The sequence below is a fragment of the Gadus morhua genome, chromosome 5 (assembly GCF_902167405.1).
Source record: "Gadus morhua chromosome 5, gadMor3.0, whole genome shotgun sequence".
Classification (NCBI taxonomy): Eukaryota; Metazoa; Chordata; class Actinopteri; order Gadiformes; family Gadidae; genus Gadus; species Gadus morhua.
The window spans coordinates 22,767,389-22,784,018 of NC_044052.1; the positions used below are offsets into that span (position 1 = coordinate 22,767,389).

At 46.0% G+C, this 16,630-nt stretch overlaps 3 protein-coding genes across 3 annotated transcripts in view; all 3 read right to left on the reverse strand.

Moving 5' to 3' along the window:
• The window catches only part of LOC115544474 (class I histocompatibility antigen, F10 alpha chain-like), a 126,880-nt gene extending 119,343 nt beyond the window's left edge, over positions 1-7,537 (reverse strand). Inside the window, exon 1 of the mRNA XM_030357460.1 lies at positions 7,401-7,537. The gene's annotated coding sequence lies outside the window, so the exon portion shown is untranslated. The remainder of the gene's footprint in view (positions 1-7,400) is intronic.
• LOC115544457 (uncharacterized) overlaps positions 1-16,630 on the reverse strand; it is a 993,561-nt gene that overhangs the window by 175,487 nt on the left and 801,444 nt on the right. The gene's annotated exons all lie outside the window — the stretch shown is intronic.
• On the reverse strand, positions 1,247-5,230 carry LOC115544486 (class I histocompatibility antigen, F10 alpha chain). The gene is made up of 5 exons (XM_030357480.1): positions 5,157-5,230; positions 3,531-3,797; positions 2,565-2,843; positions 1,438-1,576; positions 1,247-1,356 (listed from the first exon to the last, which is right to left on the reverse strand). Exons 1-5 carry the CDS (start codon positions 5,209-5,211, stop codon positions 1,335-1,337), a joined length of 762 nt encoding a protein of 253 aa, XP_030213340.1. The 5' UTR covers positions 5,212-5,230; the 3' UTR covers positions 1,247-1,334.

Genomic DNA, 16,630 nt, shown 5'->3' on the forward strand with positions numbered 1-16,630 from the left:
GCAGCCCAGTGGTGCTGGTGCCGAAGCGAGATGGTACCATCAGATTCTGTATAGACTTCCGGCAAGTCAATACCCTCAGCAAGGTGGACCCCTACCCAATGCCCCGAATTGACGATCTGCTGGAACGCCTAGGGAAGGCGAAGTACATTTTTTTACGATCGATCTTTTCCGGGGCTATTGGCAAGTGCCACTGAGGGAGGGAGCAAAGGAGGTCACGGCTTTCCGGACCCCATTTGGCCTCTACCATTTTCGGGTGATGCCGTTTGGCCTGCAGGGGGCGCCAGCCAGTTTCCAGAGGCTCATGGACACCATACTGGCAGGAGTCCATGAGTTTGCTGCAGCGTCCCTGGATGATGTGGTGATTTACAGCAACACCTGGCAGGATCATCTGGACCACCTCAAGCAGGTCTTTGGACGGATTCGGGGAGCAGGGCTGACCATAAATCCGAAGAAGTGTGCCCTGGGGCAGAAAGAAGTCAGCTACCTGGGCTACGTGATCGGTGAGGGTGTGATCCGACCACAAGTGGAGAAAGTGGACGCCATGCGCAACTGCACACCTCCGACCACCAAAAAGAAGGTGAGATCTTTTTTAGGCTTAGCGGGATGGTATCGGAGGTTTATTCCTAATTTTTCCGAGAGGGCTTCTCCCCTTTCTGATCTCACCAGGGCGGCGGCACCAAACAGAGTGGTCTGGACGGAGCAGTGCGAATCAGCCTTCCAGGACCTGAAGGGGGCAGTCTGCGGCGACTCTGTCCTGCTGAGCCCAGACTTCGATAGGCCGTTCATTGTCCAGACAGACGCCTCTGGGGTGGGGCTCGGTGCAGTCCTGCTTCAGGAGGTGGACGGGTTCCGGAGGCCTGTCGCATACATCAGCCGGAAGCTGGTCCCGAGGGAGAGGCGGTACTCGGCTGTGGAGCTGGAGTGCCTGGCGATTAAGAGGGCCCTCGACTCCCTGAGGTATTACCTCTTGGGGAGACCTTTTCATCTGGAGACCGACCACAGAGCACTTCAGTGGCTGGAGAGGATGCGTGACACGAACTCCCGGGTCACCAGGTGGTACCTGTCTCTCCAGCCATACAGGTTCACCGTGACCTACCGGCCTGGGGCTACAAACAGAGTGGCGGATTTCCTTTCCCGCATCCCGGAAGCGGGGGGGGAAGGAGTGAGCATGGAGCCCGGCTTGGAAGGCTTTTCCTTCCCTGGGACGACAGGAGTCGTCTGTACGGGAGGGGGGTAATGTAACGGGGCGGCTGCCCGTTACTGCAGGCAATGGATAAAAACAGGACTGACACCGGGATTTACAAGTACCCTTTTATTTAACACACACAGAACATTCAAACACATTCATGACGCCACCTGCAACACACAAAAAACACACGTTATGAGGAAGCCGGTCAGGGGACACGGTACAAACAAGGACAACGTAAAAACACTCACGTTACGGTTGCGCTGGCTTCCGGGTGCCGGGGGCTGCGGGAGGACCCGACGTGAAGTCCGGAAGAACATTTGTGCGGTGTGGGGGTGACGTCAGACGGGCGAGACCAAGTGTGTGCGAGGAGAGGGATGTGTTGGGGTACTTGGGGAATATTTAAGGTGTCAGGGAAGTAGAGGGTAAGGATAGGTTTTAGACGAATAGGTCTGGGGTAAGGTGGGTAACTAGGGGTGGGTATAGGTAAATCGGAAATGTGTAGGGGAGGGTTAATTGAATTAAGAGGGGTATGGGTCAGGCCGGGTAGGATATATTCAGGTCCAAATCATGTAGGTGGGGCAGAAGGGTCTGAGGTGAGCGGGTGACAACACCTGGCTCTTAGATCAGCCAAGGGCTTTATTAGTGCCGAGGGGAGGACCGTTGTTTTTTTGATTATTTGAAGTTATTTAGAATTATTGATTGGTTTTTTTTTTTTGTGTTTATTCATTATTCATTTTTTTTTTGCCTCCTGATGGACATTTTTGGTACCGGAATAAATTCAGGCCCACGGCCTTACTAACATCTTTCATACTGCCTCCAATCCTTCCACCGCCGCAAGGCTCATCCTGGTAACAGCGTCCTACAATCAACATCCTGTTCGCCCGGAACGCCAATCAAAGTGAAAGCGGGATGTTGGCGTCTTACAATATAGCTTTATTAATGGCTAAGTCTGGTGAAGTGTTTAGCGATTGGTCTGATAGTTAACTGTTATTCACTTGATTATTCAGGTGATGTGAATGTTGTTCACGTTAAGTGCACATGATTTTTGTCCATGATAAAATGACGCGTCTTGTAGCCGACATTTAATGTTCCTTTTGATTTAAAAAAAACTACATTACAGCCAATGCTGATGTTGACGTGTTTCTTTCTTATCCAACCAGCCTCCTATTGCTTATAGCAGTGGGCGAAATCTGCTTAATGATAAAAATAAAAATAAATCATTTTTTATTCCAGCAGTATAGGCCGAGTGTGAGTGGGGTTGGTAATGGATACAGCCGACCCACGGGGAGGGGGGGGGGGGTTCACTACTGCTGTAGTGTATCAGTTAATCCACCAGACATGAGTCGGTCACACCCACCAGGTCATGTGACTCTACCTGTTCTCTGCAGAGTGCTCTTCCCATAGGCCAGTAGCTTCTTCAGCAAATCAACACACTCCTTGGTGAGGTAGTTCTTCTTGCGTTGATTACCAGCTCTATTCTGATCCAATCTCAGTTTGGAGGGGACAGCCTGACGTACTGCAGCGACCCAGGTCAGGGTCTTCAGGTCAAACGCTAGGAAGTCCTCTCCATCGTAGGCATACTGTTCATGACCATAAGTAGTATCATCCTCATCATCCCACTCACAGCCAGACATCCTCTGATACACGTGGGCACCTGAGAGAGAGAGAGAGAGAGAGAGAGAGAGAGAGAGAGAGAGAGAGAGAGAGATTAACTGTCTGTTTGTAGGTTAACTGTCTGTCTGTCTGTCGGTTAACTGTCTGTCTGTCTGTAGGTTAACTGTCTGTCTGTCTGAAGGTTAACTGTCTGTCTGTAGGTTAACTGTCTGTCTGTCTGAAGGTTAACTGTCTGTCAGTCTGTTGGTTAACTGTCTGTCTGTCGGTAGGTTAACTGTCTGTCTGTCGGTAGGTTAACTGTCTGTCTGTCTGTAGGTCAACTGTATGTCTGTCTGTAGGTCAACTGTCTGTCTGTCTGTAGGTTAACTGTCTGTCTGTCTGGGTGCTGCTCTAGAGGTATTATGGGATGCCCTCTGTGGTCAGTACTGTGGCCTCTGGACATGTGGGTGTGTTGGTAGTCATGGAAACGTGCGTGTGTGTGTGTGTGTGGTCCTGCGTGCATGTGTGTGCTCCTGCGTGTGTGTGTGTGCTCCTGCGTGTGTGTGCTCCTGTGTGTGTGTGTGTGTGCTCCTGCGTGTGTGTGCTCCTGTGTGTGTGTGTGTGTGTGTGTGTGTGTGTGTGTGTGTGTGTGTGTGTGTGTGTGTGTGTGTGTGTGTGTGTGTGTGTGTGTGTATGTGTGTGTGTGTGTGTGTGTGTGTGTGTGTGCATATATAATGTATGAACATACCTCCCGTCTGGTTGAAGCGCTTCTTAACAATCTCTATGTTGACCTTGAAGACCTGCTGGTCACCCTGATATATTCTAGTCTCCGTGTCCCAGTAGTTTGGGCGGTCTCTGGTGAGCTGGTCCATCCAGGCCTGTTTGGGTACGGCTCTCTCACTGACGCTGTCATAGTGAACAAACTGAACCTCATCCACCATCCCAACAGACACAAACTCTGGGAAGGATGAGAGGCCAGACGACCCCGTGTCGAAATACCTCAGAGAGTGAATCACTGTGGACAGACAGACAGACAGACAGACAGACAGACAGACAGACAGACAGACAGACAGACAGACAGACAGGTTAAGGCTGTACATCACTTGAGACAGACAGACAGACAGACCCCCCCCCAGCGTGTGGCTCCACCCCCTCCTCCCCCCCCAGCATGTGCCCCCCCCCAGCATGTAGCTCCGCCCCCTCCCCCCCCCAGCGTGTGACTCCGCCCACCCCCCCCAGTATGTGGGTCCGCCCCCTCACACCCAGCATGTGGTCCCGCCCCCTCCCCCCCAGCATGTGCCCCCCCCCCCCCCCCCCCTCAGCATGTGGCCCCGCCCCCTCCCCCCCAGTATGCGGCTCCGCCCCCTGTCTACCGAACATTTATGGAGGATTTCTTTCAACTGTATTGACATCTCTCCAGGTTACAGTGAAACGCTTTGTCTAAGCTTCATTTGAATCCTCCACTCAACTAGGAATGGGTTAACCTAGCTATCTGTGTTGTATAGGGGGAATGGGTTAACCTAGCTATCTGTGTTGTAAAGGGGAATGGGTTAACCTAGCTATCTGTGTTGTATATAGGGAATGGGTTAACCTAGCTATCTGTGTTATATACAGGGAATGTGTTAACCTAGCTATCTGTGTTGTATACAGGGAATGGGTTAACCTAGCTATCTGTGTTGTATAGGGGAATGGGTTAACCTAGCTATCTGTGTTGTATAGGGGGAATGGGTTAACCTAGCTATCTGTGTTGTATAGGGGGAATGGGTTAACCTAGCTATCTGTGTTGTATAGGGGGAATGGGTTAACCTAGCTATCTGTGTTGTATACAGGGAATGGGTTAACCTAGCTATCTGTGTTGTATAGGGGGAATGGGTTAACCTAGCTATCTGTGTTGTATAGGGGGAATGGGTTAACCTAGCTATCTGTGTTGTATAAGGGGAATGGGTTAACCTAGCTGTCTGTGTTGATAGCTAGGTTGATATGATGAATTGATAAAGAATTAAAGTGAGTAGGGTCGAACAGTATGAAAGTGGTTCTGATAAACCAACACATCTGTTGACTTTAAGAACAGATTCAGAAACCAAACATCGTCATCCGGTTTAGTCTCAGACTAACTTTCGTTTTCTCAGCTCGGACACAAAATGAAACGCAGTCGAAACAAAACGCAAACTGGTTTCTGAAAATTCGTTTTAAAGATCGGAACAAGTGAATGATTAATCATCCTGTGGATTAGTTGTTTGAGTTTGAGATTGTACACAAACGCAGTTTCATATCAACAGTAAAGACAGCGAAACTAAGCACTGCTTCGGGACCACAATAGTTCTAGTTCCGGTTCTATATATAGTTTGGACCGAGACGCTCTGAAGGGTCCTACCTGCAGACCCCCCGGAGAGGAGCCCCAGCAGCAGCAGCAGTCCCAACGCCCCCATGCTGAGTGTGGAGGATGGTCGTCTGCAGTGGCGATTCTGGGGGGTGGCCTGGGGTGGCCAGGGCCACCCCTGAAAGCTCATTGGCCACCCCTGTGGCCACCCCAGATCTGATAGGTAGTTGGTCAAGTTCGTCAACACAAGAAATAAGAGAAATGCTGTCAATCAATGATGACCGCTGATCAACTGATTTAGGGTCAGTTTTACATTTTTAACTAACACAGTAATGGTCGTGCTGAGGCTGTGAGAGCTGATTTCTGCTCGGCGGACATTTAGCTATGCAGGTCAGGTGACCCATGAGATGAGCGCGCTGCACATGCTGCTGGTCCGTGCAACAGGAGGACGACTACGGTCACAGTGACAACGTGAACAATATAAAAACGATAAAGACGCTGAAATCTGTCGTTGAGAGGTATGGTAATTTAATGTTTAGTTATATCGTAGTTCCCTCTGAATGTGTAGGAAAAATTTATCCAGCACTAAGTAGCAGCTAAAAGACGAACTACACTGCACTAGCTAGCTTAGCAGCCTGCAAACCAAGTTAAGCATGTAACGTTAGTGTTTTGGATACCGCCATGAAATATATAAAGATGTTTTCTGGACTGAAGACTGATGGTGTTTTTTGCAGATGTGTGTGTTCAATAGAGCTAATGTTATATTTTTGGCCAACCAGTGTGTGAAACATAGTGACAGTCTAGATTTAAGTAGCTATAACACAAGAACAAGCTGTGACTTGTTTGTTGCATTCAAATGCCACAAATGCTTGAGATGCAATATGTGTTAATTGTGTTATTAAAAGTGAGTTGTAAGAGTGGTAGTTATGTAAAAATAAACCTTTGTAGATCCTATAAATAGACAAAATTAGGCACATTGTTCACACCTCCTTTCTTTTTGACATTTTAATGGAGTCAAAGGTGCTATTTAAGGGGTTACAAGTTATATTTGGTCTGGTGGCATTGCATTGGACTTAAGTCTTGTCTTGTGGTCTTATGGCCTATGTGAAAGCATTTTGTAGCAGGAGAATGGGCAAAAGCAAGAACTAGCTACCTCTATTGCACTTTGTTACTATTATTAGAATTCTCTATTGTTCATGAGAGTTTGAAGGTTTACATAACATTACTTTATAGTATATACTTTGGAGTTAAGATTTATTTGGTTTATGTTACAATTGTTTATGTATATTTATCAAGTTAATTTGTGATTCTTAGGCTTAACTGTTTGATTTAAATAAACGTCATAATTTATGCTGAATCAAAGCCAACATTTATACCTTCATCAGGGCCCTGGACATGAATACTGTCTGGGTTGAAAACCCACTTTTTGCACATTTTCATACATCACAAGGCATCCTAGAATAACATTATTCAGTCATCAGGCCATCATCTGTGTCACCTGTATTGTTACCTATGTTTGCTTTACTAATTTAGGTGCCATCTTGTGGTTAAATAAAAACACACCAAAGCAAAGAACAAACCAAAAAAATCTAATTCCAGTATCTCCAACAAATTATATCTAAGCTAAATAATAACATAAACTAAGCATGTAAAGAACAACAAATATTTCTGTTTTTTTCCTTACAAGCTTAATTTATCCTTTGCTTACAGATACACTTTTTAATAAGGTCTATCTTAAAGCATTTTGGTTTGTTCTGTTGCCTGGATTTCTGTGTTTTATGTAACCACAAGATGGCGCCTCAATTAGTAAAGCAAACACAGGTAACACAGATGATGAGCTGATTAATGTTATTATATAGGATGAGTTAAGAGCAGTTGAATTTTGCTACTCTAATTTAACTTGTGAAGAGATGAGGACTTTAATCCACTATAAGGAAATGGCTCTTAGAAAATGTGTACCTTATTCTGAACATAATTACTGATTAAAAATAGACATATTAAAATAACCAGATATACTTGAGGACTGTGATAGGTGGTAATGGAATTTAAAAAATGACTTTAAAAAGAAAAAGTCATTTTACCAGCATAGACACCTTTATTTGACAGTTATGAGACAGGAAATCATGGGAGAGAGAGGGGATGTGACATGCAGCAAAGGACCGGGATTCGAACCGCAGTTGGCTGCGTACGTGTATGTATTAAACTTCGCTATGCCATGGCCACCCCACACTAGCTTTGTGTCCCATCTTGGCCACCCCAGTAAAAATGTCCTGGATACGCCACTGGTCGTCTGGTCTCCTGAAGTTCTGAACCGGCGGGACTCGAGGGGAGGGAGGAGGGAGACCCGCTCGACCAATGGGAATTAATAATGGCGGTCGCGTCATTATTTACCAGGTGGACAACAACAACAGTTGAAGTAGAAATAAGTGTAGCAACCGAACGGGCAGGAGAGCCTCAAGAGAGGCCGAGTAGACGTCAGTGTTCAACAGATTAAACACAAACACAAACACAGACGCGCGCGCACACACACACACACACACACACACACACACACACACACACACACACACACACACACACACACACACACACACACACACACACCAGAGATGGGGGGACTCGAGTCAAAGACTTGACTCGAGTCCGACTCGAGTCGCCAGTTTTGCGACTTGTGCTTGCTTGACCAACACTAACGAAAGACTTGACTTGACTTTGACTTGCCCCTTCCTGACTTGTGACTTGACTTGACTTGAGTCATGTGACTTGCCAAGTCATTGCAGTCTTGTTAAATATTTTAAATAATAATAATAAAAAAAATATTAGATGAACATTGTTTTATTGTGCGCGAGTGCTCCTGACCTGCAACCTGGCAACCCGCCCTCTTCCACGCAACGTGACATTCCCTTACTCTGCCTGGCCCGCCCAGAGACGTTGGCCCGCCAATGAGACTCGACCGTGCGAGCGCCACATGTGTGTGTGTGAATACACACACTGTAACGCAAGTGTTTCTTGTCGGTTCTTTGACGTGTCTTGTATTTCCACAACGAGACTGTCGTGGGGGTTATCTGAGCCATGGTTGAGAAGGAATTGGGGGAAAGGAACTTTGGTTTGACTCGCTGAAGTACATGAACTGCGACATGCCGCCGGTTGCCGCGAGGCACCATCGCCCGGCAGCGGGCAGCCGGCAGCATGCAGCGCACGGTTCAGTCGACTTCAGGTTGATGTGAAAGTGGAAGAACCAGAGACGTCGCAGAACCCGACAAAGTCGTTTGTGATTCATAATATCGTCTGGAGGCGCACACAATATGTTATATGATATAGATATCTATGTATTATATGATATTATTTAGATATAGAGCTCCAGGACTGTAACGCAAGTGTTGTACACTTCCTTGTTATTTGGATAACCGTTCTGCTGTTGGTGTTATGCGCCATCACACCAAGACCCCATCGGTCACAACTCAGTGCAAAAGTTTTGACAAATTTAATTTTTTGCAGGTGTAATGGCCATTTGTAATGGCTCACAACTGTCAGTTGTTCTGATGAACATGTTCTGATGTTCACCCCTCTCTCTCTCACTCACTCACTCACTCACTCACACACACACACACACACACACACACACACACACACACACACACACACACACACACACACACACACACACACACACACACACACACACACACACACACACACACACACATAAAAAGCTGTTGGAGATTCATTCATGTTGAGCTGATTCATTACGTAACTTATCTTCTTACATTTAAAAAAAATGACTGAAAAACAGGTTTGATGAAATACAGACATTTGAAAAAAAAAAAATTGATAATGACTTGACTTGACTTGACTTGATGATGAGACTTGACTTGACTTGCTTGACTAAAGCTGTGCTTGGACTTGACTTGCTTGATCCTCCTTACTGACGACTTGGACTTACTTGAGACTTGAGGGCTAAGACTTGCGACTGACTTGAGACTTGCATGTATGGGACTTACTCCCATCTCTGACACACACACACACACACACACACACACACACAAAATAAGAATATAAAATATATACATAGTATACTGTTTATAATATACATGTAAATATAGAGTATGTCGGTGGACATAGGCTGACTGATGTGTTCTAAGTATTCGGATGCAGCTGTCACGTTAAAATTGTACCGGGGGCGAAAATTGTACCGGCCTACGTCATCAGTTGTTTACATCTTGACAACCTGTCTAGCAACAGACGACGCGATCGTCTGTTGCCGGGCAGGTTGCAAAAAACATTCGGCTCATGTTTCCAAAAGACGAAATAACATCAAGTTCAAGTTCAGGTGTTTTTATTTGTCACATACAATAAATTGAAGTGAAATGTTAAAGGGGGTCCATGCTCCACACTGTGCAAAAATAAATAAAAATATAAAATAAAATAAATTAGTTAATTTATTTAGATAAAATAAAAAATGTAAATAAAATCAAATTTAAAAATAAGGTGTTGAATTAAAAATTTGAATTCAAGTGTCTCACTGCCTGTGGATAAAAACTTCTCTTAAGTCTCTCAGTCCTTGAGTTAAGGCTTCGTAGGCGTCTACCCGACGGCAGCAGGGTGAAGAGGCTGGCATTGGGGTGTGTGTCATCCCTCCTGATGTTTTTTGCCCTCGACTCCACCCTCTTGTGGTAGATGTCCTTCACGTTGGGTAGGGACGCTCTGATAGTCCGCTCAGCTGAGCGCACCACCCTCTGTAGGTTGGCCTGGTCTTGAGCGGTACAGCTTCCGTACCAGACGGAGATGCATCCTGTGAGGACGCTCTCCACGGCTGAGGAGTAGAAGGTCTTCAGGATGGAAGGGGAGACCTTGAATTTCCTCAGCCTCCGGAGGAAGTACAGTCGCTGCCTAGATGACTTTGTCACATGTTGTGTGTGGAGGGTCCAGGTTAGGTCTTCATGGATGTGCACACCCAGGTACTTAAAACTAGGAACCCTCTCCACAGGCTCCCCGTTGATGATGAGGGGGGTGAACCCGCTGTCCTGCTTCCGCCGGAAGTCCACCACCATTTCCTTTGTCTTTTTTATATTTAGGGACAAATTGTTGGACTGACGCCACAGTGCCAGGTCTGCCACTTGGTTCTGGTAGGGCTGCTCGTTGTTATCAGAGATAAGACCCAGCACCACAGTGTCGTCTGCAAACTTAATGATGGAGGTTGAACTTCCGGAGGCTGTGCAGTCATAAGTGTAGATGTTGTACAGCAGCGGGCTCAGAACACAGCCCTGGGGGGAACCGATGTTGAGGGTCAGCGGCCCAGAGGTTACACCACCCTCCACTTTCACCACCTGGGGGCGGTCAGTAAGGAAGCTGAGCACCCAGTTGCACATTTGGGTGTTGATCCCCAGCGACCTCATCTTGTCGATCAGGCGGAGGGGGACTATGGTATTGAAAGCTGAACTGTAATCAATGAACAGCATCCTCACATAGTTCCCCCCCCCACCATCCAGATGAGTAAGAGTGGTGTTTAGCAGGTTGGAGATGGCATCGTCTCTGCTTCGGTTTGCTTTGTAAGCAAACTGGAGGGGGTCGAACGAGTTTGGCAGGGAGGTGCAGATGTAATTTTTCACCAGCCTTTCGAAACATTTCATCACTGCAGAGGTCAGGGCCACTGGACGGTAATCGTTCAAACATGATGGTTTACTATTTTTGGGCACCGTACAATGATAGACTTTTTAAAGCAAGATGGGACGACAGCTTGGGCCAGGGATGTATTAAAGATCATGGTGTACACTGGAGCTAGTTGGTCAGCACAGGATTTACGGACCCTTTCAGGGATCTGGTCAGGCCCGGCAGCCTTTTTCCCATTTACCCCTTTGAACACCCTCCTCACATCACTCTCACTTACTATGAAGGGGGGTTTGGTGTTATTCCCAAACATGTCGGCCATGACTACCATTGAGTTATGATCTTCACTCTCCATCTCATACCGTGCAAAGAAAGTGTTGAGTTCATCAGCAAGGGAGGGGTCAGAGCTACACACCGAGCCGGCCTTGTTCTTAAAGTCTGTCATTATTCGCAGGCCCTTCCACACACTAGCGGGGCCACCAGCGGTGAAGTCGGCTTCCACTTTGTCCTTATATCGGCACTTTGCAGCTTTTACGACTTTCCTTAGGCCATAAGCAGCCACTTTGTAGTCCAACATGTCCCCTGTAGCAATCCCAACATTATAGGCAGCAGTACGCGCTGAAAGTGCTGCCCTGACAGTTCCATCTACCCATGGCTTCTGATTTGGGAAAACTTTTATTTTGACTGATGGTATAATGTCATTTACCAGAAGGTGTATGTAGTTCCCGACTACTTCCGCAAACTCACTGACGTTGTCGGAGGACTCCCGGAACATTTCCCAGTCAGCGTTGTCAAGCGTGTCTTGCAGCAAGCCTTCTGATTGGTCATTCCAACGTTTTACTTCTTTAGTCACCACAGCTACGTTAAGATCCCATGCCATTCTATTTTATGATGCTTTAATATAGGTATTAGTGGGCCACAAACACAGTATTCAAAGACATCCCCGAAATTCAGCCGTGGTGCAGAGTTACAGTCACTCCGAAACAGTCGCACATTGAGCTTCCCTCAAACGCGCTGTTTCGGTGGGCGTGTCAAGGCAGGTCAAGGAGGGGGGTGGGGGTGTGGCCCTGAGCAGCTTGGAGCCACTACCATGCGCTCTGTATACGGTGGGCGTGTCAAGGCAGGTCAAGGAGGGGGGTGGGGGTGTGGCCCTGAGCAGCTTGTAGCCACCGACAGTACCATGCGCTCTGTTTACGGTGGATGTATCGCAATGGCTCGTAAAAACCCATATTATCCATAGATATGAATATCATATAATATATAATATATATTATCACCTGGCCCTGAGCAGCTTGTAGCCACGGTACCATGCGCTCTGTTTACGGTGGATGTATCGTAATGGCTCTTAGAAACCCATATTATACATAGATATCTATATCATATAATATATAATATATATTATCACGGCCAAAAGCTGTGTGAGCCTCCAGACGATAGGTTATTATGAATCTCAAACGACCGCGTCTACTTCAGATTGATGTGGAAGTGGAAGAACCACAGACGTCGGAGAACCCGACGAAGTCCTTTGCGATTCATTATATCGTCTGGACGCGCACACAGCTTTTGGCCGTGATAATATGTATTATTTGATATAGATATCTATGTATTATATGATATTATTTAGATATAGAGCAGAGCTCCAGGACTGTAACGCAAGTGTTGTACACTTCCTTGTTATTTGGATAACCGTTCTGCTGTTGGTGTGATGGCGCATAACACGTCGGACTCTCGTCTCTGGTATTTCTACAACTAGACTCGTAGTGGGGGTTATCTCAGCCATGGTTGAGAATGAATTGGGGGAAAGGAACTTTGGCTTTGACTCCCTGAAGTAGGCTACATGAACCACGACATGGAGGAGAAAAGGATTGTTGGCCGCGAATGTATCCCGCTTGAGCCCTGCTTCCCGCCGCCTCGGCAGTGGTCAGCGCTAATCACCGCATCCTGAAGCCGAGGCGATGGTCCATCGGCAGCGAGGCTCCGGCGGGAGACGAACGCGGGCAACAATCCCTTTCTCCTCCATGTCGTGGTTCATGACTTCAGGGAGTCAAAGCCAAAGTTCCTTTCCCCCAATTAATTCCCAACCATGGCTGAGATAACCCCCACTACGGGTCTAGTTGTAGAAATACCATAGACGAGAGTCCGACGCGTTATGCGCCATCACACCAACAGCAGAACGGTTATCCAAATAACAAGGAAGTGTACAACACTTGCGTTACAGTCCTGGAGCTCTATATCTAAATAATATCATATAATACATAGATATCTATATCAAATAATACATATTATCACGGCCAAAAGCTGTGTGCCCGTGTGCCTGTGTGCCCGCCCGGCTGCCCGCTGCCGGGCGGTGGTGCTTCGCGGCGGTGGTGCCTCGCGGCAACCGGCGGCAGGCAGCATGTCGCAGTTCATGTAGTTCGATGTCGTTCTGCCATTGCATTCAAAATTCTGTAACTAGCCTGTTACTACGAACTAAGCAACTACCGTACACGTATTAGCATTTAGCACTAGCTCAATCACGACTCTTTCAGAATTCTTGTGGGTGGTTACGAACCAACCAAGTGGGCAGGGCCATGAATAATAATTTGACAACGCTACGTCACAGTGTCACCTTATCCAGATCGGCTCATTTCTTCTGCCTTTTTCCTTCCATTGCCTATTGCATTCAGCAGACAAACTGCATAGATTTCAAACTTACCACAGCTCACAAACTTATTCAGACCTATGTTATTTAACAAACAATAGGAAAAATGTGATTTTAATGGCATGGGCTCTTTAAGGATCTTTTGCTTGTATTTAGGGAGAAGGAAGATGGCAACGTGATCGGACTTTCCGAATGCAGGCAGGGGGATAGCCTTGTAGCTGTCCTTGAACGGAGTGTAGCAGTGATCCAAGGTGTTGTCTCCTCGCGTCGGGAAGTGGATATGCTGTTTAAATTCAGGCAGGCCCCGGGAAAGTTTGGCTTTGTTAAAATCACCGAGAACCAGGGCTGTAGTGGAGGGTAAACGCACGTAAACGCCGTTTACGCACCTCTGGAATTTAGGAAATAGCGTTTACGCACCTCAAAGTTCCCTGTGCCTTGTATTATGCCTTTGAAATAATCGGAAATAAATTTGGTATCATTTTAAAACACCTAAGACAAAGTTTTATATTGTTGAACAAATAAACGCTGTTATCTGAATCATTTTCATCTGCGCTGTAGGCCTCTGCTATTATGGTCTGTGACCCTCCAATCAGTGCCTTGCGGCTAGGGCGGCGACACCAATCAGGATCCAGGAAAATATGTAAACAGGAAGTATGTAAACACATGGCCCTACGCGTTGTGGATTATCATGCCTGCCTACCTGTCATTAATTAGCCATGGATATCAGGCGATTTTTAAAGAGACCTTCGAGTGCTCCCACTCCAACAGATGCCTGAAAAAGGCCTCAAGTACAAAGTAAGACTGAAGATGATCAATTCACATGAGTTGTTTTTGTGATTTATAAATCAATTTTACTTGACAAACTATTAAATGACTACGAGCATTCAGATTGGCCAATGCGTAGTCATGCTATCCATGTACTGCCCATGTCAAAATGAGCGAAAGTCAGTCAGAGTTTTACTATCCATATCAACCTCGGAGATGCGAGGTTGGTGGTTGCAGCCGTGGACTCCGCGGCTGAACTGTGGATCGGGCGGATGACGCGACAAAAAAATATATTTTAATTAAATTCGGGCGGTTGGCGGTTAAACCAATAAAAATAAAAATATTTATAAATATTCTTATTTTATATATTATAAATATTTTTATTTTATTATTTATTTTCTTTCAAGTTATTTTCCCAGCAAACTGGCCTGTTCCCCTAGAGGAACCGTATGGGGAATCCAAGTTGAAACAACTTGCACAAAGGTTCAGACTTGATGACAGAAAAATTCTTGAAGGCTATAGGGATTTTAAGGATAACTCAAGCATCATTCCAGAAAACCTTGCACCACTCCTGAATATCGACCATCTCATTCCAGTTAGCACTGCTGAGTGTGAGAGGGGGTTCAGCTTAATGAACATCATAGTGTGCTCCCTGAGATGCAGTCTGCACATGGTCACAGTGTTGTCCTTGATGTTTATTCAACTGAATGGCCCACCACTCACAAAGTTCAATCCAACACGTATGTGAAGTCCTGGCTGGTGAAGCACAGGGGAGCAATGAACCCCAGATCACGCCCCTGCAAGGCAGGACCTGACGTGGAGGACAAGGAGGCCCTCTGGGCACTACTGTGAAAAGCATGCATACTAATACACACACATGCCATAGATAGATAGTTCTTAATCTACACATACTTTTCTTTACTGTTGAAATTTGAATAACTTGAATAAACTACAAACACATTCAATGACTGTCATTGATTTATTTAATATGACTTTAATTGATAACATAATGGAATATAAAGCCAGGCTAGCCTTACAGAGTCGCAACACTTTGCGTTGCATTGTGTCGAGGTCGGTCTGATCACAAAATTCATAGTTTACCCGGCTCTAATTTAACCACTACAGCCCTGCCGAGAACGATGATAGCAGCTGCCGGATGACGATGTTGTTGTTTGTTTATCACCTCCTGCAGCTCGGATATGGCAGTATCTGTGTTGGCTTGTGGGGGGATGTAAAAAGCGGTGGTGATGATTGCGGTAAACTCACGGGGTAGATAGTGGGGGCGGCACATAATGGACAGATGTTCCTGATGGGGAGTACAGCCCTGGGAGAGAACGGTAATGTTCCTCGGATCACACCACTTGTTGTTAGTCATGAAACAAACTCCTCCACCCTTGGACTTTCCGGACTCTTCCGTTCTATCCATGCGAGCGATGGAGAAATGCTCGGCGGGTGTAACAGAGTGATCCGAATGTTCAAGAACCTTCCTACGTCATTTGACGCGATCGCCCGTTTCCCGGCAACAGACGATCACGTCGTCTGTTGCTATTCGAATAAACAATTAAATACAATACAAATATAAAGTAAAAACAAGTGTTATCTAGCGATCCGTTATCTGTATTATGTTATTTCGTCTTTTGGAAACATGAGCCGAATGTTTTTTGCAACCTGCCCGGGAACAGACGATCGCGTCGTTTGTTGCCAGGCAGGTTGTCAAGATGTAAACAACTGATGACGTAGGCCGGTACAATTTTCGCACCCGGTACAATTTTAACGTGACACCGCCTTTGGTTGAATTATGAATATATGATAGTAGGAAAACAACGCCCTCACATGTAAAAGGCGTCGTCATAATCGAAAGTACAGGACAGTAGTAAAAACAGACACAAAACTATATAAAGAATCAAATACATATGAGCTTATTAAAGTAGGCAAGGCAAGGGAAGGCAACTTTATTTACATAGCACTTTTCATACACAAGGCAGACTCAAAGTGCTTCACATATAAACATTGTCATACAATTAAATTAAATAATAGATAAGTAAAAGAAAACACATGCAAGTAATGAAATATAACTCAGTTTCTCCCTCCCCCCCGGGGAGTTAGGGTTAGCCTACATGTGTCAACATTTACTGTTTGCATACTTTATATTTCACTGACGTTACCTGTCATGACCACTAGATGGAGCCAGATCTCCTTAGATTCATTCGTCTCCGACAAACTGCTCTAAAAGGTTGAGAATGATAGGGCCCGAGGCAGGGTAAGTGCAGACCACTTTCCAGAGAGATTGATAGAGCGACGTCCTTCTTCTTTTGGATAGTTATTCCCAAGTCTCTGATTGGTTGACGTTTCACGCAAGTATTTTTTTTCATCAACCAAAAGTACTGGGCCGGTGGAATGCAGACATCATCCTTGAGAAAGTCACGACGAATCTGTAACTAGATAATTATTCTGTCAACTGGACACCGCGATCACACAGTACTGGATTGGATTGTCCTGTAAAAAACATGTTTAC

Excerpts from the sequence above, each read along its gene's own strand:
- LOC115544486 (XM_030357480.1), bottom strand. The coding sequence starts at position 5,211 with ATGGGGGCGTTGGGACTGCTGCTGCTGCTGGGGCTCCTCTCCGGGGGG. Across the intron at positions 3,798-5,156 it reads CCTCTCCGGGGGGTCTGCAG|TGATTCACTCTCTGAGGTAT; the intron begins GTAGGACCCTTC and ends GTCTGTCCACAG. Across the intron at positions 1,357-1,437 it reads GAAGCCAGCGCAACCGTAAC|GTGGCGTCATGAATGTGTTT; the intron begins GTGAGTGTTTTT and ends TGTGTGTTGCAG.